Source organism: Rhipicephalus microplus, chromosome X (assembly GCF_043290135.1).
Source record: "Rhipicephalus microplus isolate Deutch F79 chromosome X, USDA_Rmic, whole genome shotgun sequence".
NCBI classification, from domain to species: Eukaryota; Metazoa; Arthropoda; class Arachnida; order Ixodida; family Ixodidae; genus Rhipicephalus; species Rhipicephalus microplus.
Window position 1 is genome coordinate 135,833,129 of NC_134710.1, and position 17,733 is coordinate 135,850,861.

Genomic DNA, 17,733 nt, shown 5'->3' on the forward strand with positions numbered 1-17,733 from the left:
ATGAGGATTTACTCTCTCTGGAATTGGCCAAGAGTCTTGTCAAGTTGCAGTCTTGACTTTTTAAAGTCCTACCAGCTGTAGAGTTTGTCAATATATCTTGTTGCATGCAAATTCTAGGCTACTAAAATTCTTCACTTCACTTGTCGGTGGATGGTGCTTCACTTGTCGGTTGATGGTTCACTTGTCGGTTGATGGCACTGTAGGCCACGCCGCAGAGCGCCGGCCACGCGTTCGCGTGTTCTCTTTAATAAAGAACAACAGTGTACAATGGAAGTATTTTTGGCAGATCTGTGGACTTGGGAAACCATAACATTTTAATGTTGAACACCTTTACATCAAGTCTTCACAGGCACTTCATGGCGCGTACGAAAGTAACCAAATGCGACGTCAAAAAACCCAAAAAGACATTCAAACAAGTAGCCCTTTTCGACGCCCACACTGAAGAAGTTTGCATATGTGAAACTATGTGAAATGCATGTAAAACACATTTTGTAACAATGCACATGTGATTTATGGCATGTTGACTCACAGTAGACCATGCGATAGTTTTCAAATGTAACATTCGGAGTTTTGCATCACTAGCTCCAGTCTCGACATTGTGAAGGTCAAACTTTATGACATAATCATTCTTATTCCTGGCACGAATGTCTTGCTCTAAGGCTACTTTTTATACGCGAATGAAGGTGCGTGCACAAGGGCTACGGGAATGGGGGAAAGAGAGGAAATTTTCTAATCATCTGAGGAAAGTGTCAAGTCTGAGGTGGGCTGCCAAGTTACTCAAATGAACTTGACCCACAATTGCCCAAAGTTGTTAAGCCCGTCATTGCTTCGTTTACGCTTTTTCACTCATTTCGAAGCTTGTTTTTCTATGAACTTCACAAAAAGGCGGTGGTGGGGGTGGCGGTAGTAAACTTTTTATTCTGAAATGCACTAGAGAGCTCCCGTGCACCTTGGTGGCAGTCCCTAGTCCGGGACGCCATATGAGATGGCAGCTGCCCAAGCGTGCGCTACCAAGGAGCGGCCAATTGCCGCCTAAGACAAGATCGTGCCCACGTCTACGTAAGCAACAGACAAGTTTCTTTACATTGCCAAAAAGTTTGTCCTTTGTAGGATTTTAAGCGGATGCTGAAATCAAGAAAAACGTGAGCTGCACATCACTATTTTAAGAACGCTACCCCTTGTTTTACATGACTGGTGCATTATGGCACCATGTGGAAAGACTGGTGATTGCAGGTATACTAGCTTGAACTTTGTTTCAATAGCTCCTTAGCATACGTTCGCTGCTACACATGGTAAACAACACAATGAAGACAAACATGTAGTAACGAGTTATAGTAACATAGAATGTGAGTGAAGACAATCTTTGGCAAAGGAACTTGTCTGCGTTCAAACAGAATGTGACGCCTCAACGAATGAAAGTTTTAAGCAATGTGTCTATGAGTCACAAGTCTTGATGGCAGCGGCATAGTTCACGAAAAACCAGGCACTGGTGATGGCATAGAAGCGTGGCTGAACACAAATAGGTGCACTGGTCAAGGGTACTTGTAGGCACCGTTTTAAAATAACTGATGCTTAATGATGTTTAAAATAACTGATGCTAATATCGCAGTAGGTCATTAACTGATGAGACCATGTTGGGCCCTTGGCCAGACACCAACAGTGCAACTGCGATCACAAGAGCAGTTATTACCTTTTTAGAAACAACTGGACTATGTGCGCGGCTCTAAAATTTGTCTCAGCTAGAAAGAACACTACATACTCACCTCTCTATCTCACCATCGTCATCCATTAATCTTTCTTTTCCCCTTTCCCTTCCCCCAGTGTAGAGTAGCAGGCTAGAGCAAACTATCGCTCAGGCCGACTTCTCTGCCTTTCTGTAAATAAACATACTTCCTTCCTTCCTTCCTTAACTGATGCTTTATGTGCGCGAGCAAAGCTTAACTTTACAAGTGCGAGCAAAAATATTTGTTCCCGGCAGCCTGAGGACAGCAAACAGCGAGCTTCTGTGCCGATTATTTGGACGGCTGAGTTGCTACTTTCTACTGTGGCTATGAACACTTAAAAAAAGAGAAAGAACTGACTAAACAAGCAACATGGTGGGAAAGGCAATGTCTCGCACATGAGACCGCTTTCAGCAGTGTTCCAATTTCGTAAGCAAATATGAAAGCACCTAGGCAAGCACATTGCAGCTGTACTTGTTCACAATTTAAACGTGAAGCAAAGATATACGAGCACATTTTCGAATATGCTGGCCTTGTGGGAGCAGAAAATGTGTGGGAGAACATTCCTTCCGTTTTTGTTGGGTGATATTGCAGCTTAGAAAAATTCCATCGTTCGAAAATATGACACGCATTGAATACTTGCTCGCTTGGGACACTGAGACATGTCGTCGGAGAGTGATTTCATTACTGCGGGTTTCGAATGCGTCCATACACGTTTTGTTTTATGAGCATCTTGCAAAGATCTTTGAACTAGTAAAAGGTATTGCTTGACACTAAAAAAGAAAATGGTCAGTCGGAAGACTCCTTTGCGTGCAACCACGGACGGAGCGTCTTGCCAATGAGCGCATGAACACCGTGGTCTATGGGCGACACAGTGAAAGGGATGCAGCCCAGACCCACGCCGGTCGTAGTCCACTTGCAGGCTTTGAGGGGCATGCTCGAGTAGTGCTTGAGCAGGAAGAGAGACAGCGTGCACACCCTGTTGATTGTGAAACCAGGTATGATGACCGAGTCCAACGCTTGCCACACCAGTGTGTTCACGACAGTGTTGAACAGCTTGTTACAGTGGGCTTTAGCATCGGGGCACTTGACCTGCAAGACAGTGTTGCTTACGTTAGAGTGAACACATTGTGGAGCTCTCACGTGTACAGAGGCCCATATTAAGGGGCCCCTAAACCTCCGTGAGGCTCAAATTTAGTTGTAGTGTTGCTATTGTGCACAAGTCTAAAAAATAACATGTAGACGTGAGGAGGAACTTCAAGCAGCACACATATACGTATTTTCCGCAGACTGTGAGGTTTTTGTCGGTGCTGAGATCATGACTAACGCTGCAGAAACGAAACGGCTCAGAAAGAAACATAGGATTGTTTTTCAATTTTTAGCGTGCTAGTAGTAAAGACAATGATTTCTATGTTTCCCCTGGTTTGTTCCATTTATTCTGCCATGCCTGAGAAACAAACACGACCTTCCCGAATGCATTCTAACACTGAAATTTTCAAAAATTCTGCATTTCAGGTACAATCAAGGAATGCAACTTTTTACCTCATCCATATGTAGCATGTAGATACTTGGTCAAGTAATGGGGCTGTATCGAGCTAGTTGATTATATTTATGATCGCAAAGATATACAAAAGAACAGCGCAAGAAACAACAGATGGACACGCAGAGACAACCAAGCACTGACTTTCAACTAGTGATATAAATTCTGTATTTCTACTTGAATAAACCAGTTGGACGTCATCACGATGTCGAAATGCCCTATAAAAACGTCACTTCCTGACTGCAACAGTATGCAGTCCCTCATTGTATAGATTTTCACAGAATGTCACAGTTTTCGTTCCTTCTTATTTACTTGTTTTTTTTCTGTGTTGCACATCAAGAAACAGAGCGAACCATAAAATTTTTGTCCTTAATTTTTTTCTACAAACCGCATAAACACCGGACAACTTATAAGGAAAGTACAACCCAATGAAATAGGACAGCTCTAAATGAATCACGCATTAGACGAGTACAGTACGCATCCTTGTAATGTTCTTTGTCCTATTATCTGCATTTATGCTACAAACAAAGCGCCATTAGAATTCACCGAGCACCATTAGTCACGCCTTTGTCAACGTTGTCACGTTTACATTGAAACAAAATACTTTCAAGTATTTTTAATGAATGTAACTGTGCAGTTCTTCTGATGTTGAACATTAAGTATAAGTAAACTACCACAATTGGGTCTCTTCCACATAAAGCTTGAATTTCCATACAGTCATTTCATCTAGAAAACTTTCTCTTAACACTGGAAGCTGTGCAGCAAATTTTTGAAAAGTGAAACAGAACATAAGATATGGGGCACATGACAAAAGCAGCAACTACACACCTGTGTTCACCAAAACATGTGAAAAAAACATCTAACTGAAGAAAAGGTAATAAAGAAGTGCTATGTGCGCGTCATTCTTTACTTATTCTCACTTAAAGGAACACTAAAGTGGACTAACAATTGACGTCGGAGTGAAAGCTTAACGTATGACAAAATCTAAAATCACAATATTATCAACAGGAGTGCCCTAGTTACCAAGAAATTAAGGTATATTCAAAAGAATACATGCGCTGAAGTAGGACTTTATCAAAATGATACCGATGACATCAGGCAAACTGCCTATCAATAATTACTAGTAATTGATCTAGCTGCACTAAATAAAGAACCTTTTATGCATCAAGAGACGCAATAAAATGCTGCTTTTTGCCTTCAAAGTTTATGATGTCACAGTGTCTGGTGCGAGAATCTCAAAGTGGAATCTCTACTGGAGGTTTAATTTCGCGCGTTTCCTCACTTACCATGTGTCAGGTAAGAGTGATGCTTTTGGGATCATGAAATTGTACTTTACTAATACGTGAAAAATTGTTTCGGTCTTTAGAGACCCTTTAACAATGTGTACGGATTGAATCAACAAATTCTTTTTATCATACCGTCTCAATGCTTTTTGGAACGGCCCTGTTATGGACGGACCATGCTTTGCATTTTTGCACGGCTGGTCAATTCTCCGTATTCCTAGATGCTAACCCCCAGCAGTCTTGTTTTGCTGTACAACTACAGTGTGTAATACAATGGGCACCAATAACTTCAACAGTACAGCAATGATTAATGGTCGCCAGTAACTCTACTGGTGGTGTTGTTCGTGTGCCTTGTCTGCCTTCAAGACCTTGTCTGTTGTGTCGACCACGACGTAGGCACTTGCTACAGCATAGGACAGGCGGACGACGTTGACGTGAACTAGGGACCGGAAGGCTTCTCCTACTTCATTTGCATAGCCTGAAAAGAGAAGTGGATGTCTCAAGGCCATGTATCGACAGATGTCTTGCAGCATATATGCATCCAAGTAGTACATGATAGGTGAAATACCTGTCAGCAATTGGCTTTATTGGAAAGCGTACAAAAAAACCTCGATTTGCCTGACATATTATTAGTATCTGAATCACTTGCGCATTTCATATTTGTAAATATTTATTTCTTTATTATTTCCTTCGCTCTCTAAAGGAATCATTTAACACCATTCCTTATTCATGTTTTTTCAGTTTTTATAATAATTAGGAGTGAAAAGCATAGGACACGTTTTCGCGAAAACGATCACATCGCGAGTCTGCGGTGCACTGGATTTATAAATCCATGGCTATGGCCAGAGAGCCTCCGCACGTACACCCAGGTTAAACTTTCACGAGTGCACATGGCTAGCTCAATCTACCAGGAGCGAGCAAGACGCTGTGCAAGCTAGCATAATGTACGATAAACCAACCATTGTGCCTTATGAATAACATCTGTTAATACCAGCTTGGATAAAAAAATGTCGCACTCCACGGAACATCGTTCAAGCGGGGCCTCTGGCGGGGCTTTTATGCCGAAAATAACAGCAATACCACGCGTCCGATTGCGAGCGCGAGCGAATTATTCAAATGAAGCTTCTAGTGCTGCTCGCGGACGCACGCACTGCGTATTTTGGAAATACCACGTACGCATAGTCACATATAGCCTAGTTTCTAAAGTCCCAGCTTTATTGGGGTTGGATCTCTCTGGTTGTTCCACGTCTATGGGAAAAGCGCGATAGTATAGCCGAAAGTGATTGCCTTAAAATGTGGCCTCTGGCGACATATGAACTTCCTTTTTCACCAGTGCTTCTCGACACATCACGAGATCGACGGCTATAGGCTCGTTAATCCTTCCACACGTGACGAGCACACGCCCGTATGTGCGTGCCCGTCTGAGTCTTACCAATCACCGTCACATTGATCATCGACAAAACGAAAGCTTTCGGAGACATACCTAGCAAGCGAACCGGTGTATGTCTGAAGATGTCGGTTCCGGGTGCCGCCGATTTCTCGCAGTGCGCCGTTTCGTGGTGTGTCCTCGCTTCGTTCGAATCTTCCGCAGCCATGGCAAGCGTCTGCATACAATGCGGCGTTTTTCCCCATTCAGTTTCGCCTGGTGACGTCATTGGTTGCGTCAAAAAGACGAATCAAGGGCGTGCTACCAAGCTGTCACAAGTGAAAATAGTTTTTATTTAAATTGCCTGGTATGTTATGTTTTTATTATTGCCGGTTATGTTGTTGAGATAACTCACGTAACGTCACGCAGTTTTGATAAAGAAAAAACAAGTCTCTGTGAAAGGGCATGTGTAAATCTTGAAGGCCGGGTATCATGACGAAAGATTGCATTGACGTCCAACAGATGGCAGGACAAACGCGGGTACTACGTTTGCGCGGGATAATTGACGGTAGCCTTTTGCCAGTGACATGGTGGATTTCGAGTACCGGCCAAGCATCAACAAAAGAGTGAGCATTGACGTATTTTACTCTGTATATTTATAACACTGGAGTGATTGCGATGTTCGGGACCCGCAGAAAAAGCACCTCGCGCTTATGACGTGTGTACACGGTATTTCACACAGTTTGAAAAATGTCGCTTCGAGAAATATATCAGATTGGTCTGTTCTACACCATGCAAACTTGTAAGTCGGTGCAAGAGGGTTTCGCAGCTACGCATAGAAAGGAAAGCATGCGACGTCGAACATGTCAAGAATTACTGCGCGTGTGGTGTGATACACATGTGTGATGTATATAGTGCTCCGCTTAGTTGTGATAAGCAATGCATTAGAAAATCTGGTTGCTGTGTTAATCTTCGTTTGCGGGAGTATGCAAATCTTTTACCCTCTTGCACTGATGACAGCCTTCGGCTATATTGTAAGCAGTGCGGCTGTACACCCATGTTCGGAAATGTATTTATTGTAGGTAAGGCTAAGAAGACTTACTACATTGCAGCGTAAAATTGAGTTGATTAAGGCATATCGCCTTTGGAAACTCATGCGTGAAAAATGTGTAGGTGCACTGTCCGTGTTTTTGACTAGAAAATTGAGTGGATATTCTTGAACAGCGGTGATTTGCATGAATAAGATCGAATTAGTGATCTAGCATGCTCCGTAACATAGGAGGAGACGTTTTTTTTTTAGAAATTAAATATAAGTTGTTAGTAGCCACCCCTGTGTCACAGCCTCTGCTTCTGCCTCTCGATTTATTTATTTATTTTCCCTTTCGTTGTTTTAGTGGCTCTTTTTGGGTGACTGACTGTTTCAGTGCATTCACTGAAACAGTTCCATACGATTTCTGACGAACATTTTTTCGATGTAGGCGAAGATGCTTGAGGTCCGTGTGCTTAGATTTAGGTGCATGATTAAAGAGCCCCACGTGCTCGAAATTTCCGGAGCCCTCATCTACAGCGTCTCTCATAATCATATGGTGGTTTTGGGACGTTAAACCCCAACAATTATTAATATTTATGACCAACATTAAGCTTTAACGTCATGTAGCAATGGTAACTGAACTACGCATTATAAGGCGGTTTGCGGGAACACGCTCAAAAAAAATAAGATGGCAGGGTCACTATTAGGTATATTTAATATCGCAATCGTGTCTTAAAGTTGCGACGGGCCGTAGCCATAAGTTTTTCCTTTGGGAGAAGGGGCGGGGACGGGCGGTGACTTTGCTGGTTTAAGCGTGTTTGAATGAATGTTTGCGTGCGTTTATACACATGCAAAATCGATAAACTCAAGAAAAAAAAAAGGCCCCATATCTGCATGTTACACGAAAGACGATAGTCTTGCGTTTGGAGAGAGTGAACAAAACGTTTATTTGATGTTCTGCGCAAGACAATCGGTGAATGGTATTGTGGAGGCGCTGCTTTAGGGTGCCTCGAGCGTGCAGCGGAGGCGAACGAGCGCATCAAGTCACATCACACGTGAGGCATGAGCGCTATCTGGTAATTATCTTGTAAAACGACGCGCGCGCGCCATGCGCGCCCGTCTCGGAGGTGATAAGCTGTAGAACGCAAGGCGACGGGTAGGTGCCACCACCGTGTCGTCTTAGCGAAGCGTTGGAAACACTTGCCATTTCGTGCAAGCGTTACATGGTCAGCGCAACGTGATAAACGCTACGGTCCTTAGAATTACTTATGTATGACTCTTCTAGTAAGGGACACACATACAGAATATTGACGTGTTGCCATGGTGCCTCAGATATGCGCAATAACTGTTTTTTTTTAATTCACAATCGCACAAGTATGAACGCTAAATCTTGAGCAACATTGGTTGGCGCTGCGGATGGGGTCAGACATTTGGAGTATGGTTTGGCCACTTTGGTGTCGTTTAGGGTACCGTTAAGGGCGGACAAACAGACAAATGTACAGATAGACCAAATTGTTTGCGTCGAAGGTCCCCAAGAAAGACTATCGTCTTTAAAGGGGGAGGGGGAGTTATGAGACACTTTCCAATCGCTGCCCCCTTGAGGGGAGACATGACGCGCGCGCCTACAGTCAAGCCCCGTCGTGGCTGGTCATATGAGGAAAGTGGCGCGGCTGAGCACAGAATATATATTCCATGGAAAGAGACCATTTATGGCAGTTACGAAGAAGATCTGCATGCAAAATGAGGTCTTGCACGTAGGATGAATTTGAAGCTACTGGGCATGATTTGATTACATGAATTAATGAAACGAACAGCATTTTAAGCATCACATGAAATAGGAGATTAAATATTTTCGTCGGATGAATTGACAAGAGACACTCTCCACGAGATGATAAAATGCGAACGTAGAAACTACTACCATTGCAGCCATGGCTGCCAGTACCACTAAGCTGCAGAGGCCTCTGCTCCCACTACTACTACTACTACTACTACTACTACTACTACTACTACTACTACTACCACTACTACACATGAGACACTGAATACGAGATGATCAAATGCAAACGTAGAAACTACTACTACTACTACTACTACTACTACTACTACTACTACTACTACTACTACTACTACTACTACTATTATTACTACTACTACTACTACTACTACTACTACTACTACTACTACTACTACTACTGCTGCTGCTGCTGCTGCTGCTGCTGCTGCTGCTACTTCAACAACGTTTGAATCGCTAATACATAACGCTTAAAAACGCAAAATAAAAAAATTGAGATGTGGCACGATAAGCCTCGTGAAACTCCATTAGTGCGCCGTGTTATCATGTGCCCATTGTTGCTTGGTGGCTTTCAAGTGGACCGAACTTTTAAACCTACTATCCAAACACGATGGGCTTTTCGTCGCTCATATGCTGAAGTGGCCTTGCTTGATACACCGCAGAGTAATATAAAGAAGGTACAATCGGCTACATGTGTTCTGGGAAATCCAGCTGGGAATTCCTGGCCCAACAGGACTCCAGTATTGTTTTCCAGAACCATGCACAATCGCGAGCGACATACGAGGGAACACCAAAGTTATTTTTAATCAGAGATTGTACTTGAAACGTGCCGATATTAACGTGCGTATACTAAACTTTAGGATGCGCTACCTTTCAGCTTGGAAATTTTGTGTTATGAATACAGAGCGGATTTTAGGCGAACGTTTACTTTGTCCCTTGTGCTCCTCTCACGTCAGTCTGGTATATGAGCGCGAATTAGAGCTTAATGAAGAAGGGCTGTGATAGTGCTTACAAATACCTTTTTTGGCACTGCTGTGTTCAACCGTTGGCGCCTTTTGACCGTGATAAACAATTCCCCCGTCGCAGATTGATCGCGCTAGCCTTCGTTGTAATTTTTTTCTATTTATGTAAAATTTAGTGGACCTATATTTATGGTGTCTGTGACCTAAAACGTTATTTTGACTGCCTATTTTCGGCGCATGAGCCTGAAAGGCGCTTTTTTAATGCATCAACTGTAATCTTGCCTCGTTTGTGGTGTCGTGGCTTCTCTTTAATGTCTGTGTTTGCACGCATAGATTTCTGCAATGCCTTGAGAGTGTCGTAGTCACCTACAACCATGCTTTGTGTCGGTGACATGGTCTTCGTGATAGAATCTGTACAGACTTATCGATGACGCAAATTCGGAAGCAAAATATCGGCGTCCTTTTGTAAATAGTATAAACTCTGGTTGTAAGAATACATTGTAACCGGAATTTTGTTATAAATGAAAAAGGCTACAAAGTATAGTCAAAGCAACGCGGCGGGTGCTCAATTTGCAGTGGCGGGGAAGCTCGAGGCGCGCTCACACGCTTGCGCTACGTCAACGTCTTCGTCGTTCAACATCTTCGAAATCAACGTCGGCTCAATCGACGCTCAGATACGCGAGACTGGCGACGCGTCATCCTATGCCTATTCCTCGCAATTTCTGCAGTCGGGTATAAGCACGTTATTGACGATCGTTTGTGGGCGAACTTGTGTTGGGCATAAGGCGTCGTTGTTTAACTCTCGAATACCTCTCGAATGCGCAGCGCGCGAAGAAAACATCTGATTTTAGCTTCTTAAGGCGTGCGTCTGTCCATCCCTGGTATGTATTTAGTAGTACGTAGCCACCGGTGGAACATACCCGCTCTAGAGCGGGTATGCGCCACAGGGGATGCGAGATGGGAGATGGCGGTACTTGGAGTGTTCACTAGATGAACGCACGGACAGACGGACACACAGGCTAGCAGAGGGACGGACGCACGGATGAATGGACGCACGAACAGACATACAGATGGATGGACAGACTCACGGACGGACGCATGGACAGACAGACGGACGCATGGATGAACGCACGGATGGTCGCGCGGACGGACGAAAGCAAGAACGAATGACTGATGGATGCTTCGCCCCACTCATCGCCATTCACTCCGTGGATATGCTGTGATTTTTTTTTATTTATCCAGAAAAGACAAATATATGTAGTGAAATATCGCGCAGCGCAAAAGAGCACAGTCCCAACTCTCGCATCGTGCTTGGCTACTGGCCCAAAATTCCCCGTTTGGATCCCGGTCAAGGTGGTCTCGTAGCAGCAGTGGCGAAATAGGGGCTTATAAAAAGAGCGGAGTGGGTAATAGAACAAACATGGGCACCATCGAAATCAATGAGAAATAGACATGCGCCGGGCATGCAGCGCGCGTGTATAGGCAGGATAACTGCTCGTCATTCAGAGTAATAATATTATCTAGGGTTTTACGTCGTAAAACCATGATATGATTATGAGAGACACCGTAGCGGTGAGCTTCAGAAATTCTGACAATCTGGCGTTCTTTAAAGCACACTGACTCCGCACAGTATACGTGGGCCTCTAGCACTTAATTTGCCTCCATCGGGAGGCGACCACCATGGCGGGGGTCGAACTCGCGACCTCCGGGCCAGCAGCTGAGCACCATGGCCACTGGTTCACCGTGGCGGACGTAATTCAGATTCCAAACGACGGCAAATGCGCGAGGTTGTGGAAGAGATTGACAGATAAGTGGAGTTTAACGTCTCAAAGCCACCGTATGACTATGAGAGACGCCGTAGTGGAGGCATCCGGAAATGTCGACCACCTGGGGTTCATTAACGTGCACCCAAATCTGAGCACACGGGCCTACAACATTTCCGCCTCCATCGGAAATGCAGCCACCACAGCTGGGATTTGGTCCTGCGACCTGAGGGTCAGCAACCGAGTACCTTAGCCACTAGACCCGTAACGGGGCCCTCGTAAAAAAACGATGCGAAAAGTTACAATACTCGTTTTTTTTACTGAATTTTCGTACTAAACCTGCATATAAAGAAGTCCTCTTCATAAGGAATTCTTCCGGGAATTTGTCAATTTCGTTATATCCAGGTTTAACTGTAATCATTCAAGTTTCACTTTCTCGATGAATTGTGAGCACTGATCCTTTTGTTAATGTTTTTAACAATGCAACACAAAAAAAATATTGCTACCAGCAGGCACATAGCCAGGATTTTTTTTTCAGGGAGGAGGGGGGGGGAGAGGAAGGAGGCAAGGCCTACTTGTTTGAGTCTTTTCATGGCAAATAGAAAGTTGCCCGGAAATTTAGAAAATGATGAATTATTTGAAGAAATTGAGAACAAATAGGAATGCAGCACAAGAGGCGAGTTAATTAGTGATGGAAAGCAGATTTTGACACTGCAGTAAAGCAAGTGCACGTTCACCAAAAAGAATGCTTTCCTACCAAATAATCTTCACCATGAAGGCTCATACAGAGTCAGTAATAGGAAAACAAGGGACAAAATTTTAAAAAAAAGGGGGGGGGGGAGGAATTCAAGGGAAACGGTCGTCTTATTATGCATGTGCAGGAATAAAAAATATCAGGACGCTTTTCCTGCTGAACTTCTCATTCTCTGTCTTAACAACAGTCCTGCGAAAAGAACAGGAGCCATTTTATGGCAGAAATTTTTAAACAAAGAACACGTATTTGGGAAAGCAGTTTTATTGGACAGAAAGAACTAAAACACGGATGCTTCTCTAACACAAAAGCGGCGGAAAGTTATCATTCTTTTTAGCAAGCAATACTAAGGAATGGCATCGCAAATGGTTCTACCATATAGGAAAAGAGAATCCAAATTTTTTTTTTTAAAAATGAAAATGTAGCTGAACCGAAGGGAGCAGTTCATGCTACAAGTTTCGTGCGTCACGGTTTCTCCATAAACACAGCAATAATCTCGTCAACACTGACTTGTATTCAAAGAACCGACATTAGGGCCAGACCATCAAGCCCCTCCTCAATCATCTGGTTACTCAAATACGTTTTTGCTTTTTTCATTGTCTAAAAGCTGCGTTCCGCAGCAGCAGTACTCACTGGGAGCGTTGTCAATATTTTTAGGAGTATGTGAATGTTCGGGAAGAGGTCCTTGTCGCATTCATGCAAAGCGTTCATCGCAAAGCGGGGAAATTGTTCTCTTGCGTGGCTTGGCATTTAGTCTTCCAGATTTCCCATCCACCTTTTAATGTAAGGATATGTGCTGTTGTCATATCTCTCGAGTAAAAATCGAAGGCCGGTTGCACGGATACAAGTTTGCCTTTAGAGACAAGGTTCGGCAATACAAAGTGCAAACTTTGCAGTGTTTTGCAATGGTTTACAAAGCACCGTTTGAGCAAACCTTTTAGGTCATCTATGTATGGAATGAACAAGGCTTGCCTGTAGTACTCTTTCGCAGAACTACGATCACGGTTTGCCCAGTATCTCTCTGTTCCTTCCTCCCACGGAATCTCGCACTTCACTCTGAACTCCGCTGCTCTATCTTGACATAGAGAAAATATTTTGTAGAATTCCGCCTCTGCGTTAATTCCCAGCTCTTTCAGCTGAGTCACCACCAAGTCAACCTGCTCCAAGGCAACGCTCATGTCAATATGTGGGCTCCGCAGATACCCAAACAAGTGATGCCTGAGGCCTAGGAATGTCTCGCTAACAGCGAGGCATATAAGAAGGTTGGGTGAAGTGTATTCATGACACATCCATCGCTCATTCAAGATGAAAGGTTTAAATGTGGTAAAATGTTTGGGGTGCAGCCCTTTATGATGCCATGCAATTTCTTTCTTTTCACATGTGGAGCTGTAATTAAAAGAGCACTCTCCTAACGTCTCCAAAGTTTGAGTGCATGTGATCTTATAATTAACTAGTCTAGATTTAATTATTATTTATACGAGTACATTTATGATTTAATTTCTTGATAATCAAACAACCTTATCATAAATGTGTAAAAGTTAAACATAAATAAGGCCGTGAGTAGTTCTTTAAAGAAAATCAAGACCACTACATAACACTCTGTCAGAGCATTGTTTTTTCATCCTATTTTTTTTTAGCACTGCCTCCCTTGAAATGCCTTACCATGTGGGTCCAATCAGTAACTATACTGTATTCGCACTCCCATTCTCTTTCACAGCAATAGGTCTTACCCGCTCACTGGTCATTGCAGGAACAGCCATTGCAGGAATGTCAGTGTGCCCACAAAAAGTCAGTGTGCCCACAGAAGCTTTTGGTCGTATTGCAAAGCATGCCCCGCCGCGGTGGTCTAGTGGCTAAGGTACTCGGCTGCTACCCGCAGGTCGCGGGATCAAATCCCGGCTGCGGCGGCTGCATTTCTGATAGAGGCGGAAATGTTGTAGGCCCGTGTGCTCAGATTTGGGTGCACATCAAAGAACCCCAGGTGGTCGAAATTTCCGGAGCCCTCCACTACGGCGTCTCTCATAACCATATGGTGGTTTTGGGACGTTAAACCACAGATACCAATCAATGTCCTCTGTATCTGGAATATGCAGTGTCCAACGAGGAGGGGGGGGGGGGCAATCGTATTGTCAATAGCACATCAAAATGTTACCGAGACGTACTTTTTTTATTTTGGTCTCCTGCCGGTAGAACAGCTGATTTTTAAAATCCGGTAGATCCCCCATACCTGAAAATCGACGTTATGGGAAGCTTGCGGAGGGAAGGTGACCACGTTGCAATTTTTTTTATTGAGGGACATGTCATGAAATGACGCTAAATATATGTACAAATGTTGCACGAACAGACATATGTTGCATATGTTTTTATAACCAATTGTTTGCACTTGCGTAACGATACCAACTGCAGCATGCGTATTAGGAACACAAGAAGTTGATATGAAGCGCTGATGCTCGTGAACATGCTGGCCCTGGACACTGCTACATAAATCAACTTCAGCTCATAGAAACTAAGCCCTATAGACGTTAACACAACGTGATGGCCGTATCAAAGGAGTACATATCCAATGTTTATAAAATCGGGTAGGGAGCATTGCAACCAATACTGACGTTTCACGAAGTTTAGCGTCAATTTGAAAAGTAGTTCTGAGACCTGGCGTAGCTCTGTGGTAAAATGCTTCATTGCCACGCAGAATGCTTGGGTTCGGTTCCAGCTGGGACCCTGGAATTGGTACCGATGTCGGGTATTTTTTAATGCTGTTCCCATGTGTGTTCTTGTCGTTCCTGGGTAGATACTAACTGTCATCACCTGTGGCACATACCCGCATACCAGTGGCAAACACCCACCCGTGGGTATTTGCCACTGTCTGGCGGAAAATGCTTGACCATCTACGGTATTGTGACATTATTCATGTCTTGACCAGTGCTTCATATTCGTAAAACTATCTTACCCTCTCATGCTACTTTTGGTTCATGCTAAGTTAAGGGGGTGACCACGAGAGTAGCCAAACGTGAGTGGCTAGACAGACAGATAGATAGATACATTCAAATTCGCCGAAGTTCGCTAAGAAATGTTTTGCATTTAAAATAATCTGATGAATTACGGGAATGGGATCAAAGAAACCAGTTTGTCACTGCATGGCAGCGGCAGTTAGTACACAAGGGTTCGGTGCCGTCGCTCTGCTTGTGGCAGTTCCTACCTTTTTTCATCGTACGTGAGAGGTGCATGCAAGGAAATAAATTTCACTGAACGTGACTTTATTTTACAAAGTATTGAGTGATGAGGGCCTGCTTGTCTCCTGCCAGAAAAGCCATGGTCAGTTTGTGTCGCATTTTGGTGAGCTGCAGAACTTCCGCAGAGCAGTCACCTTCCTGCTGCAGAATATATTCTCTCAAGGCCTCAGTGTAATTCATGGCCTCGGACGAAGGAAGCTGAACAGGAGCTCCAGCCTCCTCATCACTGTCGTCTTCTGATAGTGGTTCAGAAGTGTTGTTCACGAGTGCTGCAGTCTCGTCGTCCGTCATTTCTTCCCTGTCGACAATGTCATCATCAAAACTGACGAAGTCTGCGGCTCCGAAAGCTCCTTGCTTTTAGGGCCACACACTTGGCAGACGTGCATCTTGTGATGCAGTGTTGGGTGCTTCATTCACTCTGCAAAAGCCAGCCTTCTTGAAGCAGTTGTGGATTAATTGCTTTTTAGCTGTGTCCAAACTGCTGGAAAAACTTCCACAAGAAACTTGACAGGAATTTTCGATTCTCACTTTTTCTGCATGTCAAAAAGCATGCGCTCTGTAAGGCGGGTCCAGTATGCAACCTTAACGGAATGGACCACACCTTGGTCGATTGATTGCTGTGCCGACGTCGCATCAGGCAGAAAGTACGCCAGCTCTGTTTCCTCAAGTGATGGGGGTTGAATGTGAAATGAACAGTTGTCTAAGAAAAAGAACTTTCCTTTTCTCTTTTGATATCCTTCTGTGACTTGAGCAGCCAAGCGTTGAACAAATCTTTCATTATTCGTGCTTTTATTAGCCTCCCAGTTGACCGAGAGGCTTTGCATGTGACGTGAACCACAAGGACGCTTTAACTTCCCGATCAGCAGAAGCCTCAGCTTTTCTGAGCTGTCTATTCTACAGCAAAAAAGAACAGATAAGCGCCTTTTGAGCACTTTCCACTGGGACACTTTCGCCGGATAATGTGTACAACTTGCTCGGCGTGGCTTGAAACACAAGTACACTCTCATCCGCATTGAAGATGTTTCACTCCTCATATTTCGTGAAAAGAGCAGGCAGCAGATTTGTCTGCCATTCCGAGACAATGCTCTCATTGATGCTGTCCCGCTCTCCATACATTGCACTGAACACAACACCATGCCGTGCCTTAAACTGGCTGAGCCAGCCCTCGCTAAATATGACTTCGCTATGCTCCAAAATCAAAGCGACTTGTGCAGCTCTGCTCCTGAGCAAAAGTCCGTTAACTGGAATTTTCGAGCACACGCATCTCGTAGCCACATCAAAAGGGCAGACTTGATGTGGCTACGTGGTGAGACTTGTATCTCGCTGGTGTCACAGTTTTCGGTGACGTCCTTGTTCTTCAGGATGAAGTTGAGTCTCTGCTTAGACAGACCCACTCTTCTGGCGATGTCCGCCTGTTTTTTGCCAGTGAAATCTGCTTCCTCTTGCGTCCAGGCCTTTCACTCAAGCACGCAGCCGAGCCATGTAGATAGTCGCTGGTGGCACAAACACAAGTAAAAAATGAACGCAGCAGCGAGCCGTTGTAAATGTCACTAATTGGCTCGGCTCGACCGCGCCGAAAACCCGTTCGATGCCGACAATGTTGCCAGACATACTAGTTGTTTCCCAGCTAAGTGAAAAAAAAAAAACATTATCAGGTTTAGGCGCCCCATAGGTCCGCTATATACGCTCTGCCCAAACAATTTCGCCATAAATTTAGTCTTCCAGCCGTAAGTCCACTACAGCATGGTCCATTGTGAGTGGAGTGGATGACATTCAAAGTGATGAGTGGTGACGAAACAAACTTACGGATGCGTTTCGTTTTAACCAGAAGGCGGTTGTTGCCGGATTCGTTCTAAGGGGTGGAGACTGTATTCATATTTTGTCGGTGCGTGTTCCAATTGTTTATTACCTACAAGCTGAGATTTCTTCAGATGCTTGGCTTCAATGTCATTAGTGCTTCTCTTTTTTTCAGGTATGTCACAGTGTACACTATGTTTTCTGTTTTTTCACTTGTTTTGGACCAAGATGTGCAACCCAAATTAGCCCTCACTTACCCTGAGCTTTACAAGAAACTTGCAAAGGTGATTTTATGCTTTGTAGACTGATATTTTTTATGTAGTTTATATTTCATTTTATTTAGCTAAGATCAATTGTAGAATAATTTTTTAGAAGCTATGCCACTTTTTTTTGTAGGGGCGATCTCTGTCTTTCAAGACATTCTTCATGTGGGTGTTGATTAGCATTTATCAAGGTAACCTCTGCACTCTTTACTCTGGCTGAAAATAGTCTATCAGA

General features: G+C 43.9%; 1 protein-coding gene and 1 long non-coding RNA gene across 2 annotated transcripts in view; one reads left to right on the forward strand and one right to left on the reverse strand.

Moving 5' to 3' along the window:
* Positions 1 to 291: 291 nt before the first annotated feature.
* On the reverse strand, positions 292 to 6,180 carry LOC119186061 (mitochondrial fission process protein 1). Its single transcript, XM_037434844.2, has 3 exons — positions 6,028 to 6,180; positions 4,895 to 5,022; positions 292 to 2,813 (listed from the first exon to the last, which is right to left on the reverse strand). The coding sequence occupies exons 1-3, from the start codon at positions 6,152 to 6,154 to the stop codon at positions 2,511 to 2,513; spliced, it is 558 nt and encodes a 185-aa protein (XP_037290741.2). The 5' UTR covers positions 6,155 to 6,180; the 3' UTR covers positions 292 to 2,510.
* Positions 6,181 to 17,411: 11,231 nt separating this feature from the next.
* LOC119186062 (uncharacterized) overlaps positions 17,412 to 17,733 on the forward strand; it is a 51,281-nt gene continuing 50,959 nt past the window's right edge. Inside the window, exons 1-2 of the long non-coding RNA XR_005111653.2 lie at positions 17,412 to 17,519; positions 17,632 to 17,689. This is a non-coding gene — a long non-coding RNA (uncharacterized LOC119186062). The remainder of the gene's footprint in view (positions 17,520 to 17,631; positions 17,690 to 17,733) is intronic.

What these genes read in the sequence shown, in the direction of transcription:
- LOC119186061 (XM_037434844.2), bottom strand. Translation starts at nt 6,154, where the DNA reads ATGCAGACGCTTGCCATGGCTGCGGAAGATTCGAACGAAGCGAGGACA. An exon ending in TACACCGGTTCGCTTGCTAG is followed by an intron (nt 5,023 to 6,027) that starts GTATGTCTCCGA and finishes TTCTCTTTTCAG; the next exon opens with GCTATGCAAATGAAGTAGGA. An exon ending in AGGTCTTGAAGGCAGACAAG is followed by an intron (nt 2,814 to 4,894) that starts GCACACGAACAA and finishes ACTGTCTTGCAG; the next exon opens with GTCAAGTGCCCCGATGCTAA.